General features: G+C 43.5%; 1 protein-coding gene across 1 annotated transcript in view; it reads left to right on the forward strand.

Moving 5' to 3' along the window:
- The window catches only part of LOC137433690 (uncharacterized), a 123077-nt gene that overhangs the window by 15946 nt on the left and 81977 nt on the right, over window positions 1-25154 (forward strand). The window contains exons 7-12 of the mRNA XM_078786199.1: window positions 14955-15541; window positions 15757-15850; window positions 16083-16632; window positions 16728-16909; window positions 20199-20293; window positions 23547-23618. Of these exons, the coding sequence (XP_078642325.1) occupies window positions 14955-15541; window positions 15757-15850; window positions 16083-16632; window positions 16728-16909; window positions 20199-20293; window positions 23547-23618 (1580 nt within the window). The remainder of the gene's footprint in view (window positions 1-14954; window positions 15542-15756; window positions 15851-16082; window positions 16633-16727; window positions 16910-20198; window positions 20294-23546; window positions 23619-25154) is intronic.

Genomic DNA, 25154 nt, shown 5'->3' on the forward strand with positions numbered 1-25154 from the left:
ATGCACACCCAGAGCGAAACCACCACCTTTCAACTTATTTCGTCTCGTGGGTTTGGAGTGCATAAAATATGGAGAATGTATGTAAACTAGTCAAGTAGTGTTTGATTATATCAGACTTTCATAGACCTATAAGATACTATTATAATACTGTGAACCGCTGGGGCTTTGCATTTTCAGATGCTTTCTCGGTTTTCTTTTTACCGGCAATGAGTACAATGAGTTTTCACGTCATTCCATTAGGCATTTCATGTGTATTCAAAGGTGGGTGACATCAGAAATAAGCTACACAAGGCAATTATTGAAAAAATCAAAATATTACTGTAAAACGTTATTAGAGATGTATGACGTGCTGAAGTATAGACAGTAAAGACCATTATTTACGTGGTTCCCAATTGGCAGTACATTGTCATTTATCGCTGACCTTTGCCCGTTCCTGTCGAGAAAAAGGTGAAGAAGCACTACTGTAGACCACTTACATTTAAGTTCAAGCTGAAGCCCCACATCACTATCTGCAGTTGCTGTTGTTGCCGCCAAGTTTTCGTGTTCAATCGCGGTTACGGTTGTGAGCTTTTTACTTTGGGAACAAGCTTCAGATAAACTAATTTTCCGAGCACGATTCATTTTGTTTGCCAATGTAAGGTGTGCACTCGGCCCAGTCTACGAGTGACGTGTGCTTTCAGCGAAAGTCTGGCGAACTCCAACTCGGTTGACCTGCACTCTCCAAATGGCAACATTTCTCCAACAACAGCCAGGCGGAAGCATAATATACCGATGCTCTGTGATGACCGTTTTAAGACCAGGTTAAGACAATAATCGAGAGAAGTGGTACACCACACTAATTTGTAATGGTTTATTAAATTACTTTAGCAAAACTTTTTTTGTTAATATGCAGATTTTTTTTTTGTTAATACGCAAAATTATCTGGTGGTACTGCTTTAAATAGGTGTATGTATACCGCTGGATTTTTTTGAGAGCCGAGCACCCCGTATAACCCTTGCAAAGAAACTTTCTGGAGCATCAATGCTTTGTAAAAGGGTATGGCACTGTATGTACTAACATTGGGCCAACACTTCATTCCAACGTGTGACCAACGGCTGTTCTAACGTTGGTCCAACGTTGTGCCACCCTCCCTTCAAATGTCGGCCCCCCATATAGTCGCCTGGGACTTACCTTCGTCGGGGCGATGTTGGCTCGGCTATAGTGCTGACGAAAGTGCTGACGTTGCTCCAACGAAAGTGCTGACGTTGCTCCAACGTTGGCCCAACGGTGTTGTGTTAGCTGGGCTGCATATAGTGTATTATCATCCTCACTTTGTATGCAGCCTGCGGCTGCTGGATGCATCCTGGCTGGGAATGCGGCCATGCCCCTGTTTCCAGTAAGCGGGTACTCGCTTTGCCGACCTCGGAAGATTGACAGGCTGAGTCAACCCACCCGGTGTTATTAGTCCAGTCAATCTACGCCATTTTGGGGTCGAACCCACCACAAATTGCAATAGTAATGAAACATGCATTTTTCAATGTCAAATTTAGTGGAGAATGACATACTAAAAGTCAAGGAGAATCGGAGCATTGGAACATTTCCAATTTTTGCAATCTTTAAGAGAAGGTTTTAAGCGAAAATCTGCATAAATTTTTCAGACCAAAAACTGTTTCCGTGCTAAATCCTTATGAGATCCTGCAATTTTATGTCCCTGAGGCCTGCAATGTAATGGCTTTATGTGAACAAGTTCATATCGTACTATATATACAAAAAAAATCGTTAAATAATATTGAAAATAATATTGAAAAAAATATATATATATTGAAAAAAAAAAAAAGTGTTTTATTTAATAATTGAATGAACTGCGATTCAAGCACCAACCTAAGAGCTTATTCTTCTTCTGGATCACTTTCTGGTTCTGACAAGGTCACATTAGAACAGTGAAGTCCTTTGCATTCACTGCATGCGTAAGAGCATTCCAGGCTGTACTTGCGACAGCTGCATCGTAGGGTGCTGCAGTCTGTTTTGCAGCCACAGTGGATGGCATCTAGAAGGTAATCTGGAGCAGGCTTCATCTCGGTCATCACGGGAACCATTCTCTCGTCACGGATAGCCCATCCCCAACCATTGGCATCCATGGCAACTCCTTGCCACTGCTGAACCTGAACATACACCCGTAGGCAATGTTGCTTTGCAGATGCTGATGTAGGGGGCAGGGTACGAGGCTCAACTCTGACAGTGCTTGTTGAAACCTTCTGGTGGAAGCGTTGAAGCCTCAGCATGTCCAGTGTTTCCCCGGGCTGGGCATTATACAAGCAAACCAGGGCATTCTCTCCAGCTGTCATGACATCCTCTTTTGACGCTCCAGGAGTGTTGAAGTTTGCCAAAAGCTCGGAGAAATACGCACTGGAGTTCAGCTTCTTCAAGGCTGTTGATTTGCCAATCGAGTAAATTCTTGACGTGGTATCACAACCCAGGAGTCCATGTGCAACAAGAAGCTTGTCACAAACATTGCGTCCAAGTGTCTTTTGCACTTGCTCGATATTCCAACATCTTGCTTGCCTCCTTGACGTCAGCTTAGGCTCAGGTCGGAAGAACAGGTTGTGAGATGTGGGCCCTGCACGACTGCAAAGGAGAACAAGAAGATCGGTGTCGTCGCCAACTATCACGGTGTCCTTGGTGTTTGCACATGCAATGGCTGTCTCCACTATGAGAACATCTGCATCTGCCCTGGCATGATGAACAGCGTTGTGCCGCCGTTGAAGGTCATCACTCAGTAGATTGATGAAACGTTGTTTATTTGTTTGGTTGGCAAGGAAGTCATCTTTCTTCATAGTACATACCATGTCCGTTGTGAAGTTGACAAGGGGACTGCTGTGAGATCGAACGCGCCTGCTGTGCGCTACATCTTTGGTGGAGGGTGCGCTCACATATCCATCGAACACTATGACAGCGTTACCATACCTGTCTCCAACATATCGCACGTAGTGACTGGCGATTCCTCCATATGTCTCGCCAGAATTCCAAGGAATTCTGTGTAGCAATGCCCCACCATCCAGAACATATTGCACATTCTGTGGCAGCACTGTGTTGCGAACGTCAAGGGGGAGTTGTTTCCAAATGTCTTCGGCTAGCGCTGGCTTGTCGGCCTCAAGCAGGATATCAGTGGTCTTAAACAGTGCTGGTGGGAAACTGCTTAGTTCGTACTTGAAGACATCTTTGAGGTCATCACAGCGTGATCCTGCCGTACTCAGACGTTGGAACAACAGTTGTGGATCTATCAGAACGGATTGTCTGCCAGTTTTCAATGATGAACGTGTGTCAAGAGTCACAACCTGATCTTTCTTCTTGAACGTGTGATCAAGAACCTTTTTGTCAAGCATTCCATCTAAGATCTTCCTGCCGACTGACGCTGCTTGGTCAGCATTGACCGAATCTCCAGCTGTGATGCCAGTGTCAATGCTTTGCAGAGTTGGATCGTTTCCAAAGGGATCCTTTGATGACAGGTAGCGAATAAGTTTGTGCGTGTCATCTGTGTCCCGTCCTTGTCGAGCTGCGCTTTGTTCTTTGTGCTGGTCACTGGTCCCATACTGCACTGATGTGTACTCTTGCAAAGCCATGTTGACCTCTGCACATATGGGGGTGGACAGCAGCCACGTGATCCTTTGCGGCTCGCTCATTCCACGACCCCTTGTTAGTCCCCCTGTGGTTTTCACACTTCTCATGAGCACTTGCTCGATCACAAGATCTGTGGACAAGCCGGCCCAGTACCGATCTGAATGCCGCACTACGTGAAATCCATTCTGGAACTGATGGTGGACCTCCGGATGCTGAATAGACAGTTGTGCCAGTCGCTGCAGGTAGATGTACACAGATTTTGTGTACAGATTGTGGCCTGCAGCTGCTAGGTAGGGCAACATGTCGTGCAAAGCGTGCACGTGCAGACGCCAGTCACCAGTGCGTTCCGACCTCAGGAATGTCCTCAGAATGTCTATCATGTCCATGTATTGCAGCCATAGCTGTGCTGTACGCAGATCCTTCTTCGATTGTCGAGCAACATTCATGATGTCACGAACAGAGTCCAGAACCGGGGCTGAAAGGATATCTTCAGTGCAACCCTCACCCTTCAACAATGAATCATACAGGTTTCGTAGCTCACACAGGTCAACTGGGCCAGCTCCCACACTTTGCGACCCTGACTCGGTATCACGCGGATCCATGGCTGCCTGTCCTGCCTCGGTATCATGCGGATCCATGGCTGCCTGTGCCTCATCTATGCTTTGCATTATCGCGTCTTCACTTGGTTCGTCATCTCCTTGAACGTGTTCGTCATTTTTCAGAACACAAAGACAGGACGCATCAGTTCGGGCAGTTGAGGCGAGGCGAGGCAGGGATTATCTGGTTGAGGCTTCTGATTGGTTCTCAGCTGGATTGCACTATAGGCTATTCCGAATCTTTTGATACCACACTTTTTGAGATTGGTTATATAAAAGCGACCGTATCCAAGGTCCAAAGTCGTTGCTATGGAGATCATTGTTCGTGTAATTAAATTTTATTCACCTAATTAGGCTTTGTTCACCTAATTAGACTAGAGTAAAATCTAATTTGATATAAGAATATGATAGACCATTATATTAGCTTTCAAAATTCATTGATATGTATATTTTCGAAAAAATTCAATTTTATTGGGATAAAGCTACCTTAAATGTCAATTATCTCAATATATATACCTTTACATGTCAAATGTATTGTAAAACCAGGGCATAAGGCCTGTCTTACACTCTTAAACACTTACATTTCTGACATCTTTTGAGAATGTGAACGAAATAACAAATTAAGTGCATTATTTTGTGCCATTTTTACCTTCGCAAAAGCGGAAGGTTATGTTTTGATCGCTGTGTATTTATTTGTATGTCTGTGTGTGTGTGTGTGTGTGTGTATGTTATTCGCATAACTCAAAAAGTATTCAACCGAATTGCATGAAATTTGGTGGGATGATTGGTTATTATACGGGACACATTTGATTAGATTTTGGGAGCAATCGGGTCAAAGGTCAAGGTCAAGGTCACGAAAAGGTCAAAATCGTATTTTTGTTGTTCTGTTCCCTACACTCCCATGCCAAGTACAGAACAGTAGCTGCGGCGAAGGTATGCGCTCTACCGAGTGCCCGTTCTAGTTATTAGCTTATTTTCGTGCATAACTGTCAAAAAGTGGTTGCTCGAAATGAATGTGTTCCAATGCCTCGTTATTCCTTGACTTTTACTATGTTATTACATGGGTCAAAAGAAGCAAAAATGCCAGGTTTCATTACTATTGCAATTTGTGGTGGGTATATTCGTAAAATGACCGGCCTATATGTAACGGCAGGATAGGGGCTCAAACTCAAGACACTGACATCTTAAGCCAGCCACCTTAACCATTAAGCCAACACCAGGTTTATAATGTCTTATGCATACTGTATATGGCTTGTTATACCTTTGTTCATTGTGAGAAATCTCTTTTGCAGAATGTTTGGAATGCTCCATATTTATTCATTCGCTGCACAACTGACAAACCCAATTTCCATCGAGCATGAATTTTCTTCACCCAAGACAATGACTCAAGACTGGATCTTACCCTCAAAGTGGATGCGAACAGCATTTCCCCGCATATCTTGTCTTTCAAGCTGACCTTTATTTGGCATTCAATATCCAGATGTGTGGGGCATTCCGTTATGTCTTATTTTCATGCTAGCTTTCATTCTTGAAACCCCCTTTTGTATGCATTATAGGCCTGCACACCCCGTTGATAATTATCTTTCATATTATAAAAGGAGCCGTGTCTGTCTGTCTGTCTGTCTGTTTGTTTGTTTGTCGTGTTATAACTTGAAAACGGATAAACGGATTTCAATTAATCCAACTACGGTGGATTCGGGTAACTCCCGGGAGTGTTTGTGAGCCAAAAATATATATATTTTATTATTATTACTAGTGAGATACCCGTGCTACGCACGGGTGGGAGGCCAGAAGCAAACAGGCAATGCAGATACGGCGAATGCTAAAGCATGAAACCAATAAATTCCACATTCCTGCAGCACCTTCAGGCGCATGTCAGACATGGACAGCAAGTTCCTGAAGGACTTCCATGAAAAACTTACCCGTTCGCAAACAAACGGGTACGTTCACGTATACAAACATCGATCGTGGGTCCGTGGCGAATCTGCATATGGCGATCCGCGAAGATCACGTTTAGAAAGTAGAAACCATCACGGCATATCGTCATTCACTTGAACTCGATATCTCTTTTTTCATTCCAAACAACATAACTCCAATCACAAATTAATCACAAAAGAAACTTTTAACAACATTTTTTTTTTTTTTGTATACAGGATTGAGGCTCGTGAAAGAGCTAACATTTATCACACAAAAAATCAAACAGACCCACAAAGTATAAAATAAGGGGAGTGGTAGACAAGATGGGGAGAGAAGGGGAAGCACACAAACACAACATTTGAGAGCAGGGACATCGGGAGATCTGTGGGAGGGAGAGGGCTTGGGGGGGAGGAGGTGTGGGAAGGGGGGATGGGGGTGGGAGAAGTATAAAACACAAGGACACTGCAAGGACTTCCAGGAAGGAAGATAGTATTTCAAAAAAGTGAATCTGGGGTGAAATTAGCGGGGGAAGAAAAGATCAAGGTTTTGGATGGGGGAAGAAAAGAGATGGTGGTGAACAGCTGTTTTAAAGACCTGGAGGGAGGAGTGGGATTGAAGAGAGTGAGGGAGTTTGTTCCAGAGGTGGGAGAAAAGAGGAATGAAGGAGTGAAGGTGAGCAGAGAGTCTTGATTTTGGCAGTTTAACCATAAGAGGGTTGCAGGTCTTGTGCGACCTGTTGGAATATTTGGGGGACAGAGCCCCGAGAGAGCTGGGAGAGCAAGGCCGGAGAGGAGTCGGTAGAAGACAGAAAGACCACCAACCTGCCTGCGGTGAGTAAGTGAAAGGCCCTCGGAGTTAGCTTCATCGCGGGAGATTCCAATGATTCTGAAAGCTTTGGTTTCAACAGCGTGAAGCCGAGCTAGGTGTGAGGCAGGAGCACCGGCCCAAAGGGGAGAACAGTATTCCATTGAGCTGCGGATGAAAGCCTTGTATGTGGTGAGGAGCTCAGGTGTACCAAGGGAAGGACTTCGCACGATGGAGGATGCCCAGTCGGCGACTGGCTTTGGAGGCCAGTTTTGAAATGTGGTTTTCCCAGGAAAGATCATGGCAGACAGTGAGATCCAAAAGCTTGAGTGACAGAACCTTTGGAGAGGATTATTCAGAAAGTGGATGGGAGGGTTGTCCAGTCGGTCTTTTCGAAGAGACAGAGTAAGAGTGTGAGATTTGTCAGGATTGAAAGACATGTTCCATTTGTTTGACCAGTCTGTGATTTTGTCCAGGTCTGCAGAGAGTGAGGAGGCTGCAGACTGCCGATCTGAGGGATGAGGAATGGAGTGGCAGAGAGTGGAGTCATCAGCAAAGAGATAGAGAGGATTTTCAAGAGAGTCAGAGAGATCATTGATGAAGACCAGAAAAAGCACAGGGCCCAGAACACTGCCTTGGGGAACTCCAGCCTGAACAGGAAGGGGAGATGAGAGAAACCCATTTAGGGCCACACGTTGACTATGACTAGAGAGGAAGTCCGCAAGCCATTCGTGGAGATTCCCATGGATACCATAGGAGGAGAGTTTGGTGAGCAGAGCAGGGTGCTAGACTGTATCGATGGCACGTGATATTTCAATGGGAGACAGCTCTAATTTCCTGTTTGGCATTGAGGACCTCCATCCATTGTTGAGACAGCAGAAGCAGCATGTCCAGAGTAGAGTGACCTGGTCTGAAACCAAATTGATGATCAGAGATCAAGCCATTTGAGAAGAGGAAAGATTTGATATCCGAAGCAATGATGGATTCCATGACTTTGCTGATAATTGGGAGAAGGCTGATTGGTCTGTAGTTGCAAGGATCTGTTTTTGCACCTTTTTTGTGTAAAGCGGTGATGTTGGCTGATTTGCAAGCTGATGGCAGATGACCTTGAGCAAAAGAGAGGGTGAAAAGAACAGAGAGAGGGAATGAAAGAGCAGCAGAGCAGGATTTTAGTACCCGTGGGCTGATGCCGCCAGGTCCAGTTGCAGAATCAGAATTTAGGGTTGACAGAAACTTTTCCACCTTGTCAGGAGGAAAGGACACAGAGTCCAGGAGCAGCTGGGTACGACTGGGTATTGTGGGTACAGAGAGGGATGGGTTTGGGACACAAGATTTAGAGGCAAACACAGAGTTGAGGCATTCAGCTTTTTCATGTGCGGAGTCAGCTGTGTAGCCGTTTGAGGTAAGGGAGGGAATGGAGGGGTAACAAACACCAGAAACGGATTTGACCAGACTCCATCAGGATTTGGAAGCGGGAGAGAGGTTTGAGAGTTCAGTCTTGAGAGTGGAGAGATATTGTTTCCTGGCTCTCCTGAGGGTGGACACACTTGTTTTGGGCTTTGTGAAAGGAAATAAGATTTCCTTCCGTTGGATTTGCTTTCCAGGAGCCGAAGGCAAGTTGTTTCTGGGCAACTGCCTCACCACAAGATTCCGTGTGCCATGGACGGGAGGAAGGGTATGACAACTGAAGACGAGATGGGATAAATCTGTGCATGAGAGAGAGCAATTTACTTTGGAAGAATTCCCAGGATGAGTTGATGTCACAGGCGGTAGAGATGTTAGACCAGTCCAGATGATTGATGGCTGCTTGAAGACCGTGTCTGTTTGCCTGTGAAATGCCAGACTTGTCGATGCTGAGCAGGCTCTCTGAGAATGGCCAGCGAGTTGTCCACTTTAACAAGCAAATTATCAGAAGAACCGCTTGGAGCAGACGAAGAACAGCAGACATTTGCAGGGAAGTTAGTCATAATCAAGTCTAGAAGAGAAGATGCTCCATTGACTGAGATCTGGGTCAGGAAATTGACTGATTGTGTTTGTCCCAGTGAGTCGCAGAAGTCCTTTGCTGAGGAGCCATGGCTGGTGAGACAGGTACCCACACCCAGCCAGGTGAGAGAGGAACATTGTTAATATTTCCTTCATTGTAAAAACTACCAAGTGAACAGTTAAAAGGATTTTGAGCCGATAGGTGTTACGGCCTTGGCAAGATCGATGGAGACAGCGATCTGTTAGCTTATACACCGCCCAAATAGCTATGTGGAATCCTCTCATGTAGAGATTAAACCCACGTCGTTTGATCTTTAGCCGAGGTCATTATTTACTTTTAATGATGTTTATATACGAATCAAAAAGAAGATAATTGTTTTTTGGTCGTCCTTTCCGCATATCTCGTGGGATTGTGAGTTGGAGAGATGACCATGATGGTGGGGAGGGGGTTGGCATTCTCTCAAGCAGGGATTCAACCCATGTCCTTATAAAAGGTCTTTGTCCGAGGTCACTGATTCCGATCGGTGCAGCCGTGCAGTGATCGGTGCAGCCGTTTGTGCGGCACCCGGGAAAATAACGTTATGCAGGAGTCCAAACCTGAAAATGCTGGGAGGCCAAAGCTGAAATTGGAAAAACAATATACCCTATTTTACTCCAGGGGATCCCAGGATTACCTATCCAAAATATCGTTGCGATCGGTTCAGCCGTTTTTGCGGTACCTTCGAACGGACGGACAGACAGACGGACGGACATTTGGTGAATTATAGTAAGATCATTCTTTTTTAAATGTGTGGACACGCGTGTGAAACCTGCAAATTCCAACACGTCACGTTGGTTATCCCTGCATGGAGAGCAGGATCTCCCAGGAATCCCTTTTTTTTTCTTCCCCCATAGATTAGCCATCGCAGAAAAGATGGTATTTCTGTCAGCAAAGCGACAGGTCTTCTATTCTAGTTATATATAATTCCTGCACGTATTTTATGTCTTATGTGCCAACACAACTCGTTTCTACAATATTTAATGTCATTTTATGCTTTTGTCTTGTAGTATCTTCTCCAAAACAAGCATGGATTAAAGCTGGAAGTGGAACATATCCTTTACAACTTCAAGCGCCTCAGTCGGTAATAATCCTGCTGTGATTCTATAACGTCACGTATGTCAGTCTATGCCTGTGCAGAAATATTGTTAAATATTCCTGCACAGGTATATACAATGTCCACCAAAAGTAGAACAGTGAAGTCGAGTGTGTTATAATTGTACACACTACATGGCCAAAAGTATGCGGACACCTCTTCTAATTCGTGGATTCGGCTGTTTCAGCCATACCCATTGCTGACAGGTATATATAATCAAGCACACAGCCATACAATCTCCATAGACAACCATTGGCAGTAGAATGGGCCGTACTGAAGAGCTGAGTGACTTTCAAAGTGGCAACGTCATCGGATGCCACCTTTCCAACAAGTGAGTTCGTCAAATTTATGCCCTGCTAGAGCTGCCCCTGTCAACTGTAAGTGCTGTTATTGTGAAGTGGAAACGTCGAGGAGCAAAAACATCTCAGCCGCGAAGTGGTAGGCCACACAAGCTCACAGAACGGGGCCGCCGAGTGCTGAAGCACGTAGCGCATAAAAATTGTCTGTCCTCGGTTGCAACTCTCACTACCGAGTTCCAAACTGCCTCTGGAAGGCAACGTCAGCACAACAACTGTTCGTCTGGCAGTCCGACGGACGAATCTGGGTTTGGCGGATGCCAGGAGAGCGCTACCTGCCCGAATGCATAGTGCCAACTGTAAAGTTTGGTGGAAGAGGAATAATGGTCTGGGGCTGTTTTTCATTGTTCGGGCTTGGCCCCTTAGTTCCAGTGAAGGGAAATCTTAACGCTACAGCATACAATGACATTCTAGACGATTGTGTGCTTCCAACTTTGTGGCAACAGTTTGGGGAAGGCCTTATCTTGTTTTAGTATGACAATGCCCCCGTGCACAAAGCGAACTCCTTACAGAAATGGTTTGTCGAGATCGGTGTGGAAGAACTTGACTGGCTTGCACAGAACCCTGACCTCAAACCAATCGAACACCTTTGGGATGAATTGGAACGCCGACTGCAGGCCAGGCCTAATCGTCCAACATCAGTGCCCGACCTCACTAACGCTCTTGTGGCTGAATGGAAGCAAATCCCCACAGCAATGTTCCAACATCTAGTGGAAAGCCTTCCCAGAAGAGTGGAGACTATTATAGCCGCAAAGGGGGGGACCAACTCTATATTAATGCCCATGATTTTGGAATGAGATGTTCGACGAGCATACAGGTGTGATGTTCGGGTGTCCACATACTTTTGGCCATGTAGTGTATATACAGATTGAACCCCCTAACTTAAGGAGGAAGCAAGACAGAGATTGAGTCTCACCCCAGCAATTGCTGCACAACCTGTTAGCAACAAATGTTGCCTGCCACGAGTACATATTGTCTCTGCCCTGCTCATCACCAGTTAGGTGGTTTGCAGTCGGGAATATTAAATTGAGCCAAAGAAGCACACTGACCCTATGACATGATGCTGATGTCATGCACATAAATTATACCAACACATCACCTCCAAGCTAGGAGGCAACCGTGTGCGTGTGGCACTCAAGTCGTTGCAGACTGAGATTAAAGCTCTATGGTTACAAATGATCGGTGACACTTGCTGCTAACAGGTTGTGCAGCAATTGCTGGGGTGAGACTCAAGCTGTGCCTTGCTTCCTCGTCAAGTTGTGGGGTTCAATCTGTGTTTATTAGTGGCTTAGTTTGGTCACAAATAAACGATCAGTAGTATGTTGTTCTGATGAGCCCATGCTAAGGGCGAGAATCGAGATCTAAGAAATCGAGATCAACATCTCTGCCTTTGTTCATTTGTGACCATGACGCTTTAATCTCAGTCTGCAAGGACTTGAGTGCCACACAGATTCCTCCTAGTTTGGAGGTGATGTGTTGGTATAATTTATGTGCATGACGTCAGCATCATGTCATAGGGTGCGCTTCTTTGGCTATATATATATATATATATATATATATATATATATATATATATATATATATATATATATATATGATCATATATATATATATATGAATGAATGATCGTTTTTAGGGCCATTTTGCCCATGAGAGCAGGGGTTAGCCTTGCGGGCCCCATGACAATCATGGTTCCCTGTTTGAGGCAATGTTTTTATGGCCAGATGCCCTTCCTGGCACCAAGCCATAGTCGCCTCGTACGATGCGCAGGGATACGGTGTACCTATTCTAAACCGGGGTACACACCGGGATCATTCATCCCAGCAAGCTGGTACTCAATTTGCCGACCTCGGAAGAATGACAGGCTGAGTCAAACCCCCTGGTGTTAATTTAGCGATCGACCGGGATTCAAACCCAGGATCCTAGGATCCCAAGCTGGCACCCTAACCGGTAAGCCAACACCAGGCTAACACTTGCCAACACTTGGTTTTGACTAACTTCCCTGCAAATGTCTGCTGCTCTTCTTCTGCTCCAATCGTCTCATCTGATCATGTGCTTGTTAAAGTGGACATCTCTCTGACCATTCTCAGAGAGCCTCCTCAGCGTCGACGAGTCTGGCATTTCACTCAGGCTGACTGGCACGATCTTCAAGGAGCCATCAATCATCTGGACTGGTCTCCCATCTCTACCGCCTCTGACATCCACTCATCGTGGGAATTCTTCCAAAGTAAATTGCTCTCTCTCATGCACAGATTTATTCCATCTCGTCTTCAGTTGTCAAACCCTTCCTCCTGTCCATGGTATACGGAATCTTGTGGTGAGGCTGTTGCCCAGAAACAACTTGCCTTCGTCTACTGGAAAGCAAATCCAACGGAAGGAAATCTCATTTCCTTTCACAAAGCCCGAAACAAGTGTGTGTCCACCCTCAGGAGAGCCAGGACACAATATCTCTCCATTTTCAAGACCGAACTCTCAAATCTGTCTCCCTCTTCCAAATCAGGGTGGCGTCTGGTCAAATCTGTTTATGGTGTTTGTTCCCCCTCCATCCCCTCCCTCACCTCAAATGGCTACACAGCTGACTCGGCACGTGAAAAAGCTGAATGCCTCAACTGTGTTTGCCTCCAAATCTTGTATCCCAAACCCATCCCTCTCTGTACCCACCATACCCAGTCGTACCCAGCTGCTCCTGGACTCTGTGTCCTTTCCTCCTGACAAGGTGGAAAAGTTTCTGTCAACCCTCGACTCTGATTCTGCAACTGGACCTGACGGCATCAGCCCACGGCTATCAGCCTGTCTGCTCGAGGTCATCTGCCATCAGCTTGGAAATCAGCCAACATTACCACTTTACACAAAAAAGGTGTAAAAACAGATCCTTGCAACTACAGACCAATCAGCGTTCTCCCAATTATCAGCAAAGTCATGGAATCCATCATTGCTTCGGATATGAAATCTTTCCTCTTCTCCAATGGCTTGATCTCTGATCATCAATTTGGTTTGGACCAGGTCACTCTACTCTGGATATGCTGCGGACCAGGTCACTCTATTCTGGACATGCTGCTTCTGCTGTCTCAACTATGGATGGAGGTCCTCAATGCCAAACAGGAAATTATAGCTGTCTCCCTTGACATATCACATGCCTTCGATAGGGTCTGGCACCCCGCTGTGCTCACCAAACTCTCCTCCTTCATTCATTCATTCATATATATATATATATATATATATATATATATATATATATATATATATATATATATATATATATATGTGTGTTTTACCATTGCAGAACAATAACACTTTGTATGTCTTCCCATTTTTGGTAAGCATAAGTATTGGAACAAATGACTGACAGATATCTCTTGTTGCTCCAGTGTTTCTTGTTGCATTGATATCGTTCACACATGAAAGAACTGTGAATGTCTCGTCTTGGTTTTATCCTTTGCTTTTGCCTTGGGGGTCTGCCTTTGCAGTCAGGAGGCATAAACCAACATGAAGACCAAAGAACTGTCTATAAAAGAAAAGCAATCAATTTGGAAGCTGAAAGAACAGAAGTATTCAATTGGAACCATAGCACAAAAATTGGGCATCGCATCTACAACAATTTGGATTATCTTGAAAAAGAAATAAACAACTAGTGTACTTAGCAATAGACAACAGCCAGGTCGGCCAAGGAAAATAACTGCAGTTGATGACAGAAAAATCATCAGAGCTATGAAGAAAAACCCGAAAACAACTGTCAGTGACATCACCAACAACCTCCAGAGTGCAGGTGTGAAAGTATCACAATCTACCATTTGCAGAAGACTTTGACAGCAGAATTACAAAGGCTACACTGCAAGTGTATCACAATCTACCTCTCATCAGCACCAAAAAAACCAGATTGGAATTTGCCAATATGTACAAAGGTGAACCAGTGAGTTCTGGAACAAAGTTTTATGGACAGATGAGACCAAAATAAACCTTTACCAAAGCGATGGAAAGTTGAGAAAGGAAGGAACTGCATTTGATCCAAAGCATACTACCTCATAGTAGGGGAGCTCCCAATAGAGTTCGTGACCATTTTCCCGTGATCAAGGTTTGAAGGTTGATTTTGAAAGATAAAAATATATATAAAAAAATAAGCTTGGGTATCTTTTTTTAAAATGCGGGCTAACTCGGCCAGAGGACAAAATCCAAGATGTCCGCCAAAACCGCGAAATCGGGCATATTTCCGCCTACGTGAATGCTACATATACATATTGGGTGTCCATATGTGGGTTTTTCTGGGCCCAGATCTTGCATCTTACATCAGTCAAGTGATATTGTGACTTAAAATGATATTAAATGATTAATGTTGACCAAAATCCAAGATGGCCGCTGCAAAAAACCATTTATTGTATATGTTCATAATCATTTCAATACAAAACCATGTATTGTACGGGGCAAACACTACAAGAGGAGCATACGATGTCTCCGATTGATGTATGAAACTCTGCTGAGAAGAATCATACAACAGTCACTACAGAATGGGGGAAGCATCTCAGATGAACTTGAAGCTCACTTGACTGTCCTGCGGAATCCTTCCTCAACAGCAGAAGAACGGCAGGAATGTTATGCACTTCTGGAAGCCAACCAAGAGGTTATTTCATTGGTGGCAGATGAGTTCAATAGAATTGAGGAGTCCGTTGGTTCAATGGCAAAGTACTGGATCACATTTATGGAGATGACTGAAATATTGATGATGAATCTGCATGCGTTGAGAATCCAGAACTGGGAACAATTCAAGTCGACATTACGTTTAATGCTACCATGGATCCAGATTTATGACAACGATAAATATGGACGGTGGTTGGTTGAGTATTGGCTGGAAATGGAATCCCTCCCAGAGGATGTAGCACAATACATGCGAGATGGCTTATTTGCTCAATCCATGTCGGGAAAGCCTTACTCATGTTTGCCATTGGATCTCTGGATCGAGATGACAATGAACAAGGGTTCAAAGATGAAAGCTGGCTGGCTCAAAATTTTGAAGAACGAAAAGATGCTGCTGTCACATTCCCGAAATGCTAACAATGTTAATAGAGTCCGATCCTCACTGCATGATCTTGCCAGCACATCAGAATCAAAACGACATCACAGTGAAAATGCTCCCACTCGCATGAAGGAAGACGAACAAGCTGTACAAGATATTAACAACTGCATCACTGAATTCAGCTGTGACCCTTTCAATGAAGAAAACAAGGTCTTGAAGTCACTACAGTCTGGAATGGTAGCTTCTGATGACCTCATTCAAGATTTTGAATCGGTCCACACCGATGGCGAGAAATGCTTGAAGGCATTCTGTGAAGACAGAATGTTCAGCAGCAACAAACCTTTCCATGCAACCATTCACAGGAATTTGAGACGGAACTTCAGCAACCCACCCTCAGTCAAGACTGGCGAGCGCATCATGAAGTCAGACGCAATGGAGAACAGAGCGATGGCAGCAGTTGTCTCACTTGCTGAAAATGACACCGAAAATTTCACCTTGTCAGAGATAATGTCGTACCGAGTCACAGATGAATGTCTGCCAATATTCAATATCAACGGCACCATGAAAAAAGTGCAAAAATCTAAGTTGGTAGAAAAATTCAAGCTACATGCGTTGGAACCAACACCAGACAAGTACACGGCGATCCTGGACATGGGATTTATATGGCGTTTGTCTACGCCATCGGTAGAAGACAGGGAAAAGGCTGATGGAATTTCCTACACCTGGGGAGACTACGCATCGAAGGTGTTCGCCGTCATTATGAGCAGACATAAATATGCATCACAAGTTGTGTTTGTCAATGACAGATATGATGTTTCCCTGACCGTCAAGGATAGCGAATGCAAGCTTCGAAAAAGCACTTCTGGATTTTCAGATGGCTCCAAGAATGTATTTTTCAAGCAGTCGGACAAATTCCCATCTGCCAAAGGATTTCAAGACTTCTTCCACAATGCAACAAACAAGCAGCACCTACAGATCTTTCTCAGAAACGAGTTCAGCGTGTTGTACCGAAACTATTCTAACACTGAATTTGTCTACTGCGTTGGGCCCACATGTGTCAATCTATCGACAGGTTTGCCTGTTACAGACTTCCAGTGTGAACAGTTAGAAGCAGACACATGCATGTTCTTCATCTACTCACAAATACGTAAAGCTGGAATAGAAACACCTGTTATCATCGACGCAGAAGATACGGACGTGCTTGTATTGGCATCGTATTTGCTCATAGAACTGAAGGGGTGCTCGCAATGAAGTACAAAAAGCAGTTCATAGATTGTACAGCTTTCTGCCCGAAGGAAATAGCAGATATCATAGTTCCTCTTCACGTCCACAGCGGCTCAGACACAACAGCAGCATTCTTTGGACATGGGAAGAAAACCATCTTCGACATATCATCCACTTCACCTGAAGCTAGAGCGTTCCTCAGTGAAGTAGGGAAACACCTACCGGTCCCTCAGCAGGTGCTTGATCATATGACGCTGTACACCATACGGTACATATACAAGGACAAACAAAGTACCACTCTGTGTGATGCTCGGGCCAGGAAGTGGCGACAAATGAAAAGGAAATCAATACTGCGGCTTCCACCAGACAAAGAATCCCACGATTTGAAAGTCAAGAGAGTGAACTATCAAACCTACGTGTTGCTCAACTACGAAAAACCTGATGCGCCACCGTCTCCTTTATCTCATGGCTGGCATCTCGAGGAAGGCATGTGTCTTCCATTGAGGTACATTCACCCAGCACTCCCAGAAAAACTAACTCAGGCTTTGGAAAGCAGCCCAACTATGGATGATCCAGTCGAGTCTGGGTCCGAGACGGACGATTCGGACAGTGAATAACAATTTCAATCTATCCAACACAAACAAACTGTTATAACAACTATTGTCATTTTCAACCCTACCGTATATGCTACTTGTGCAATGTGTATCACTGCTTGTAAATGTAATGTCATGTCACTGTAAATATAATAAAACAAAATAGAGAAAGATAAATTCTTTCTTACTGATTGCAAATGAAAACCTTGAACATTGTGTCAAATAAAAGACGTTGCAATAGATACAATGTACAGTAGCCATAACTGCTTATCTAACGGGCGAGAGGCAGCCATCTTGGTTCGTTACCTGCTCAAAAAGTCATTCATAGTAACAGTAAGGTTATAAATGAAAACACTAGTCATGTAAAACTGTATTTAGACGCCAGCGATGAATCTATGGTATGCACAATTATGAAAATATACAATACATGGTTTTTTGCAGTGGCCATCTTGTATTTTGGTCAACATTAATCATTTAATATCATTTTAAGTCACAATATCACTTGACTGATGTAAGATGCAAGATCTGGGCCCAGAAAAACCCACATATGGACACCCAATATGTATATGTAGCATTCACGTAGGCGGAAATATGCCCGATTTCGCGGTTTTGGCGGACATATTGGATTTTGTCCTCTGGCCGAGTTAGCCCGCATTTTAAAAAAAGATACCCAAGCTTATTTTTTTATATATATTTTTATCTTTCAAAATCAACCTTCAAACCTTGATCACGGGAAAATGGTCACGAACTCTATTGGGAGCTCCCCTACTATCATCTGTGAAGCATGGCAGAGGTAGTGTCATGGCTTGGGCTTGCATGGCTGCCTCTGGAACTGGCTCACACATCTTTATTGATGATGTAACTAATAATGGCAGCAGCAGAATGAATTTGGAAGTGTACAGAAGCATTTTGTCTGCCTATGTACAAGAAAATACCTCCATACTCATTGGGTCATTCTTCACCATGCAGCAAGACAAGGACCCAAGACACTACCAATGCAACCAAGTAGTTAATCAGGGGGGGAAAAGTGGAAGTTTTTCGACTGTCAAAGTCAATCGCCTTATTTAAATCTAATCTGGCATGCATTTAATTTGCTAAAGACGAGACTAAAATCAGAAACCAACAAAACAAACAACAACTGAAAATGGCTGCAGTAAAGGCTTGATAAAAGAATCTCAAAGGAAGATACCAAGAGTTTGGTGATGTTAATGTATCACATGCTCGATGCAGTTAATACAATAATACATGCAAGGGATATGCAAGCAAATACTAACTATTATACTACTTTAATTTATTTTAAGTTAATCTGTCTCAATACTTATGCTTACCTAAAATGGGAGGACTGAACATAAAAAGTGTTATTGTACCCGATGATAAAACATATATGGATGGAAATACAAAGAAATAAAAACTGATCTTCTGTACTCTTGCCTCATATTCATCTTTTGATCTCAAATCCAAACTTCTTCAGTATATAGCAATAATAACAAATTTGACTTTACTGGTCCAATACTTATGGAGGGCACTGTATTTATTTATTTCGTTATTTATTTATGTCTAAGTAGAGTACTGATATATACAGTGCATTCAGAAAATATTCAGACCCCTTTACTTTTTTCACATTTTGTTATGTTGCAGCCTTATGCTGAAATCGTTTAAATTCATTTTTTCCCTCATCAATCTACACTCAATACCCCACAATGACAAAGAGAAAACAGGATTTTAGAAAGTTTTGCAAATTTATTTAAAAGAAAAAACTGAAATATCACATTGACATAAGTATTCATACCCTTTGTTATGACACTTGAAATTTAGCTCAGGTGCCTCCCATATCTCTTGATCATCTTTGAGATGTTTCCACACCTTGATTGGAGTCCACCTGTGGTAAATTTAATTGATTGGACATGATTTGGAAAGGCACACACCTGTCTATATACGGTCTCACAGCTGACAATGCATATCAGAGCAGAAACCAAGCCATAAGGTCAAAGGAACTGCCTGCAGAGCTCAGAGACAGGATTGTGTCGAGGCACAGATCTGGGGAAGTCTACAAAAAAATTTCTGCTGCATTGAAGGTTCCCAAGAGCACAGTGGCCTCCATAATTCTTAAATGGAAGAAGTTTGGAACAACCAGGACTCTTCCTAGAGCTGGCCGCCCGGCCAAACTGAGCAATCGGGGGAGAAGGACTTTGGTAAGAGAGGTGACCAGGAACTTGATGGTCACTCTGGCTGAGCTCCAGAGATCCTGTGTGGAGATGGGAGAAACTTCCAGAAGGACAACCATCACTGCAACACTCCACCGATCTGGTCTTTATGGCAGAGTGGCCAGACGGAAGCCAAACAGTTCAATCTTGGTTTCATCAGACCACAGAATCTTGTTTCTCACAGTCTGAGAGTCCTTTAGGTGCTTTTTTGCAAACTCCAAGTGGGCCTTCATGTGTCTTTCACTGTATATATATATAGGAGGGAAGCAATTGGAGCATTTGGTATAAAGGGGAAATTTTGGAGGAATGTAAGGAATAGAGGGAATGAAAGGAGAATGTGTTGAATGCAGGGGGAGTGGGTGGGGAAGGGAATTGTTGTTGTTGTTTTCGTATGCAGCCTGTGGCTGCTGGTTGCATCATTTATCTGGAAGCGCATTTGTGCCACTGACGCAGTGCCCCAATTACCAGTGCGCTGGTACTCAATTTTCCGACATCGGAAGGATGACAGGCCTGGCATTAATTCAACCCCCCCTGGCGTTAATTCAACGATCGACCAGGATTCAAACTCAGGATCCTAGGATCCCAAGCCAGCACCCTAACCGCTAAGCCAAAACCAGGCTTGGGAAGGGAATTGAGGGGGAGGAATTCCACCATTTTATGAAAGTGGGGAATGAGGTCAATACTCAGCCCTTTGTATGTATATTGCACTAAACACAACATTACATCTGCTATATAAATCTTGATAATGAGTTGTAGCATTTTCCCGCATATGTTTTATCTCAGATACGCTAATCCTTTTGCAGCTTCGAAGATTACGCAGGGACGTGGAGACAGATACGAAATACATTGAATTGATGATCATCAATGACCATGTCATGGTAAGATGATAAAGAGCAAAACTTGTGATTTAACAAGTAGTAACTTGCCATTATGTGCATGTAAAATTATTTATTACACCACGCACGCGAAGGGAAAAGCAGGGTTGAGCAATAGATTCACTTCTGTCTGTCCGTCTGTCCGTCCATCTACAAATGTCAGTTTACGATCGAGGAACAACTCTATTTCAATTGAATGTTGTATTTTGAACACAAACCGGAACATGAATAGGAAAACAAACATGCAGTTTAGCAGTACTTTGGCTCTGCATTTGGCATGATCACACATGTGCAGAAAGTGGTGAGACACTTTTACAAGTCTGTCTATCTGTCTGTCAGTCAAACAAAAATTAAAATCATTGCTATGTTAAAGTTCCTTGTAAGGGAACTCCTGTTATTATATTACCTCCCTTCCTGGTGCTTTAGCATGCTAAATACTCTCCCATCAATGTAAATTGTATAAAGGTACCTGCAGGGACAATGGACTTTACTTGCAGGGACCCGTGGAAATTCCACGTAATGTAAAATGGGACGTCGTCAACTTCTCCCGTCTCCACCCCCCCCCCCCCCCACACCCCACCCCAAGTCCTCACCTCAACCTCTCAATCCCAAGTTCTTAACCTGCCCTTCCCAACTCTAAGGTGTCAATCTCCTCCACAGTGTCCACACTCTAATCCTTCAACCCCCCCCCCCCCTCCCTCTCACCTCGCCTCCCCCACCAATCTGTCCACTCAAAATCCTGTGAGATATGTGGCAAAGATATGTGCCATGAGCAGGTCATGTCCCATCAAGGTCGACTGTCTAACTCACAATCGCATGATATATGCGTAAAAAATGTGACAATAAGCGACCCAAAACCAATGATCTTCCTGATGCAATGTGATGCATATGTACACATCGTTGAAAGTAAATAATTACCTCGGACAAATTTCTACTGACATGGGTTTAAACTCTTCTTGAGAGAATGCACATAGTTATTTGGGCAGTGTACAAGTTAACAGAGCACTACCTCGGTCGCTGAGGCCAGTGTTTACAAGCTCCATGACACCTGTCGGCTCAAAATCCTTTCAACTCTCACTTTGGTAGTTTGACAATTGAGGGAAAACCTGTAGGGAGTGCTTGGCGATTGTGAATATGACAGCTCCTAGATGCCTTTGGCTTCCCATAGCAGTAATCCACCAACATGAGGGCCGTAGTATAAAAATTGTGGGTGGAGTCAGGCAAAGTGTTCAACCAATGGGTGGAATGGAATGCTACATACAGACAGACAGACACATACACGGACAAACAAGTGTATTATTATTAAGATTACCAAAAGCATTGGGATAGTACAACCAAACTTGAAATGAACCGTCCCAGATTGTGTTCACGTGCCTTTTCGATTTCGACTGCAAAGTAGCACTTGATTTATAAATGTGCATGGCAGCGCTAATCAAGGTGCCATGGAGTGAAGAATATAACCACCTTTAGAGGCCATTTTTCCCCGCAAAGCGGGGGTTGGCCTTTTTCGGGAACCGTGGTTGTTGTTGTTTTTCGGTCCCCTTTTTGAAGCAATGTTTTACGGCCGGATGCCCTTCCTGACGCCAACCCTTTTTGCCGCCTTTAACGACAAACAGGGAATTACCAGTGAACTGGTACTCAATTAGCCGACCTCGGAAGGATGACAGGCTGAGTCAACCCCCCTGGCGTTAATTCAGCGATCGACCGGGATTCAAACCCAGGATCCTAGGATCCTAAGCCGGCACCCTAGCCGCTAGCCCAACACCAGGGTCTCATGGAGTGAAGAATGTGCAATGGTTATTGGATGCCAGAGTTTCGTAACATTTCTGTCAATTTAGCTTTTTCCATTCTTTGTATTTTTTGTTGGTGTCTTTTCTGACACCTCTTGCTTTAAAAAAAAACCCAAAAAGATTGTTCCTCAATGCTTTCATGGTCTGTATTTGTACTGAAAATCCAGCTCAAGCAAACTTTTGCCCTGGTACACTGTTGTTTTTATACGAGAACTTTTTGTAAAAAGGAAATGTCATCGTACGTTTGTGTTTTCCAGTTCTTGTTTTTGTGTTTCTGGGGCACAAGCATAGCTGGGTTGACGTCCTTGTTGGATATGGTGACATTTGTAGGGGTGGGGAGGTGGGGGGGGGGGGGGATAGATATTACTTTAGTACAGTTAGTAATGTATTGCTTAGTATGGCCCATGTTCGGGAAGTTAGCCATCTCAATGTAATCAGCAGGGAAACGTTATCTTTAGAATTGTATTATTTAAATATGCACCATACGGAGGGTTGTGCATTGTAATACATAGTTAGGGTTTAAGGTTAAGGCGATAGTAGGCCTACATGAAGCCTCCTGTAATCCCTGGGCGAGGCCACGGCTTTGAGAGGAGCATCGCGCTGTGTGCTTGTGTGTCTGCGCGTCGTATTGCTCGTGTTCCTGCTCCGTCATCTGCTGCCTGCTTTGTCATCTTTCCTTCTCTCTCTTCCTGCTTGTCACCTGCTTTGTGATTCTGCTTCATTGTCCTGCCATGTGCCTCGTTGCCTCCTTGTTTGGTTTGTCCTGTTCATCACTGCCTCGCCTGCCTCATCATCTTCTGCAGCCTCCACAACAAATGTAAGGCCTCACCCGGTTTCTCATTTCCCATTCCCGTCTATGCTTTAGTCTGGTGTAAGGTGCCTTAGATTTTCTTTCTCTTGTATATAATTATTTATTTATCTATTCCATTTTGTGACGTCATAATTGTATGCAAATTAGTTCCACAATAGCAACAAAGGACACCATTGTGTAGAGGATGGTCAGACCTTTCATTAAACAGCAGAAGTGTGTTTCTAGCTTCTATAATAAGAAAGTTATAAGAGTTAGAACTAATTTAGTTATTGTTGGTGGTTATCATGGAAACGGTTCTGTAAAAAATAATTGCACCACTTTCAGACAATCCACCCTGGTGATGACCCTCATAGAACACCCCCCACCCCATAACAGCTGGTACCATTGGCATTTTTCTACCCGACCACTTCTGCAAAGGTGCTGAATTCAGATTTGGCTGGTAGACTATTGGTTTTTTCCTTTTCTGGGTTGTTACTCTTGCATGTCGTTAAATGTCGAAAATTCTTTCATAATTATCTGACTATTTCATTAAACAATAGGCACAATGTAGTCTTACCATAGCTGTTTGCCAAACATGTTGGAATATTATTCTTCAAATTTTATTTTATTGATTTCACATTAACTTTTCTTTGATTTTTTTTGTCCATACCTGCAGTACAAGAAGCATCATCTTTCCGTGGGCCTTACAACAAACTACGCAAAATCCATTGTCAACCTGGTCGATGCAGTGAGTGTTTACACCTTGAGGCTTTTGCAACCTCTATGTAAAGCTCTTTGAGATTTTCCTTTGAAATGCAAAGCGCTTTATGATCAATTGATTTATTGCTATTCCATGAGAAAACAAGTACAAAAAGTTTTAATTAAAACAAAAGCCGCGTCGATGTTACACAATGCCTAGATGCACCTGTGCCTATAACGTCGATGTTATAGGCACAGGACATTCCTATTGATTCGATTACTTGATGTTATTTTTGTGCAAAGTGAAAATATATCTCGGCAATTTCCCGTGTGTGGCGACGAATTTTTAATATATCTCGGCATTTTCCCGTCTGTTATTTCAGGCGGTGTATGACTGACCATGCCGCGATTTTAAAAAAATATATCTCGGCAATTTCCCGTGTGTGGCGACACGTGAACGAAGCTATGCTCCTCTCTCCACATTATTGTGACAACGTATAAATTAAATATTTCATCGTGACGTTTGTCATCAAATGGACGAATTTTTAATATATCTCGGCATTTTCCCGTCTGTTATTTCGGGCGGTGTATGACTGACCATGCCGCGATTTAAACAAAATATATATATATCTCGGCATTTTCCCGTCTCTTATTTCGGGCGGTGTATGACTGACCATGCCGCGATTTAAAAAATATATATCTCAATGGACTTGAAGTTACAGGCCTTTGAGAATTCATTTCGTTCTATAAAGGGCAACTTTCATCGGATTTTCTTCCCGTTTTTTTTCAACCGAGTCTAAAACTATGTTAGCGACTGTGAAAAATGAAATGATATATCGAAATTGATTTGAAATAAAACTGTGTGAGAGAGGAAGACACCACGGGCCTACAAAACAGGCCTCAAAGCTATGCGAGTTAATAAAATGGTGGATATTTGTTTATATGAAGGCTCTCCCAGAATGTGTGGAGCTATGGTTCCCAGAATGGGTGGAGCTTTGAGGTTTTGTCTTCTCTGCAAGAACAAGAAGAAGAACAAGAAGAACAACAACAACAGCAGAGGGCACTCTATGAGCAGCGTCTGCGACGCGGCTAAAAATTATTTCCAATGTGATATAAACCACCATTCAAAACTGCTAAACAGTATTTTGTGACATTCCTTTAATTATCAAGCATTCTTCTGATGTAGAATGCTAATTCGCGAATCCCGCTAATTTCACCCCAAATCCACTTTTTTGAAATACCAACTTCTGTCCTGGAAGTCCTTGGTGTCCTTGTGTTTTATAATTCTCCCTCCCCCCCCCCCTTCCCACGCCTCCTCCCCCCAAGCCCTCTCCCTCCCACACATGTCCCTGCTCTCAAATGTTGTGTTTGTGTGCTTCCCCTTCTCTCCCCATCTTGTCTAATGCTCCCTCTTTTTATATATTTTGTTTGTCTGGTTGATTTGTTTGTGAAGTAAATGTTAGCTCTTTCACGAGCCTCGATTCAGTATAGAAAAAAAGAAGAAAAAAAATTTAACCACTTGAAAAAGTCCAAACCTTGACTGAAATTGTATTCCAAACTTTCAACCGAATTCTATCCCTAACCC

The sequence above is a fragment of the Myxine glutinosa genome, chromosome 10 (genome assembly GCF_964187855.1).
Source record: "Myxine glutinosa chromosome 10, kmMyxGlut1.1, whole genome shotgun sequence".
Classification (NCBI taxonomy): domain Eukaryota; kingdom Metazoa; phylum Chordata; class Myxini; order Myxiniformes; family Myxinidae; genus Myxine; species Myxine glutinosa.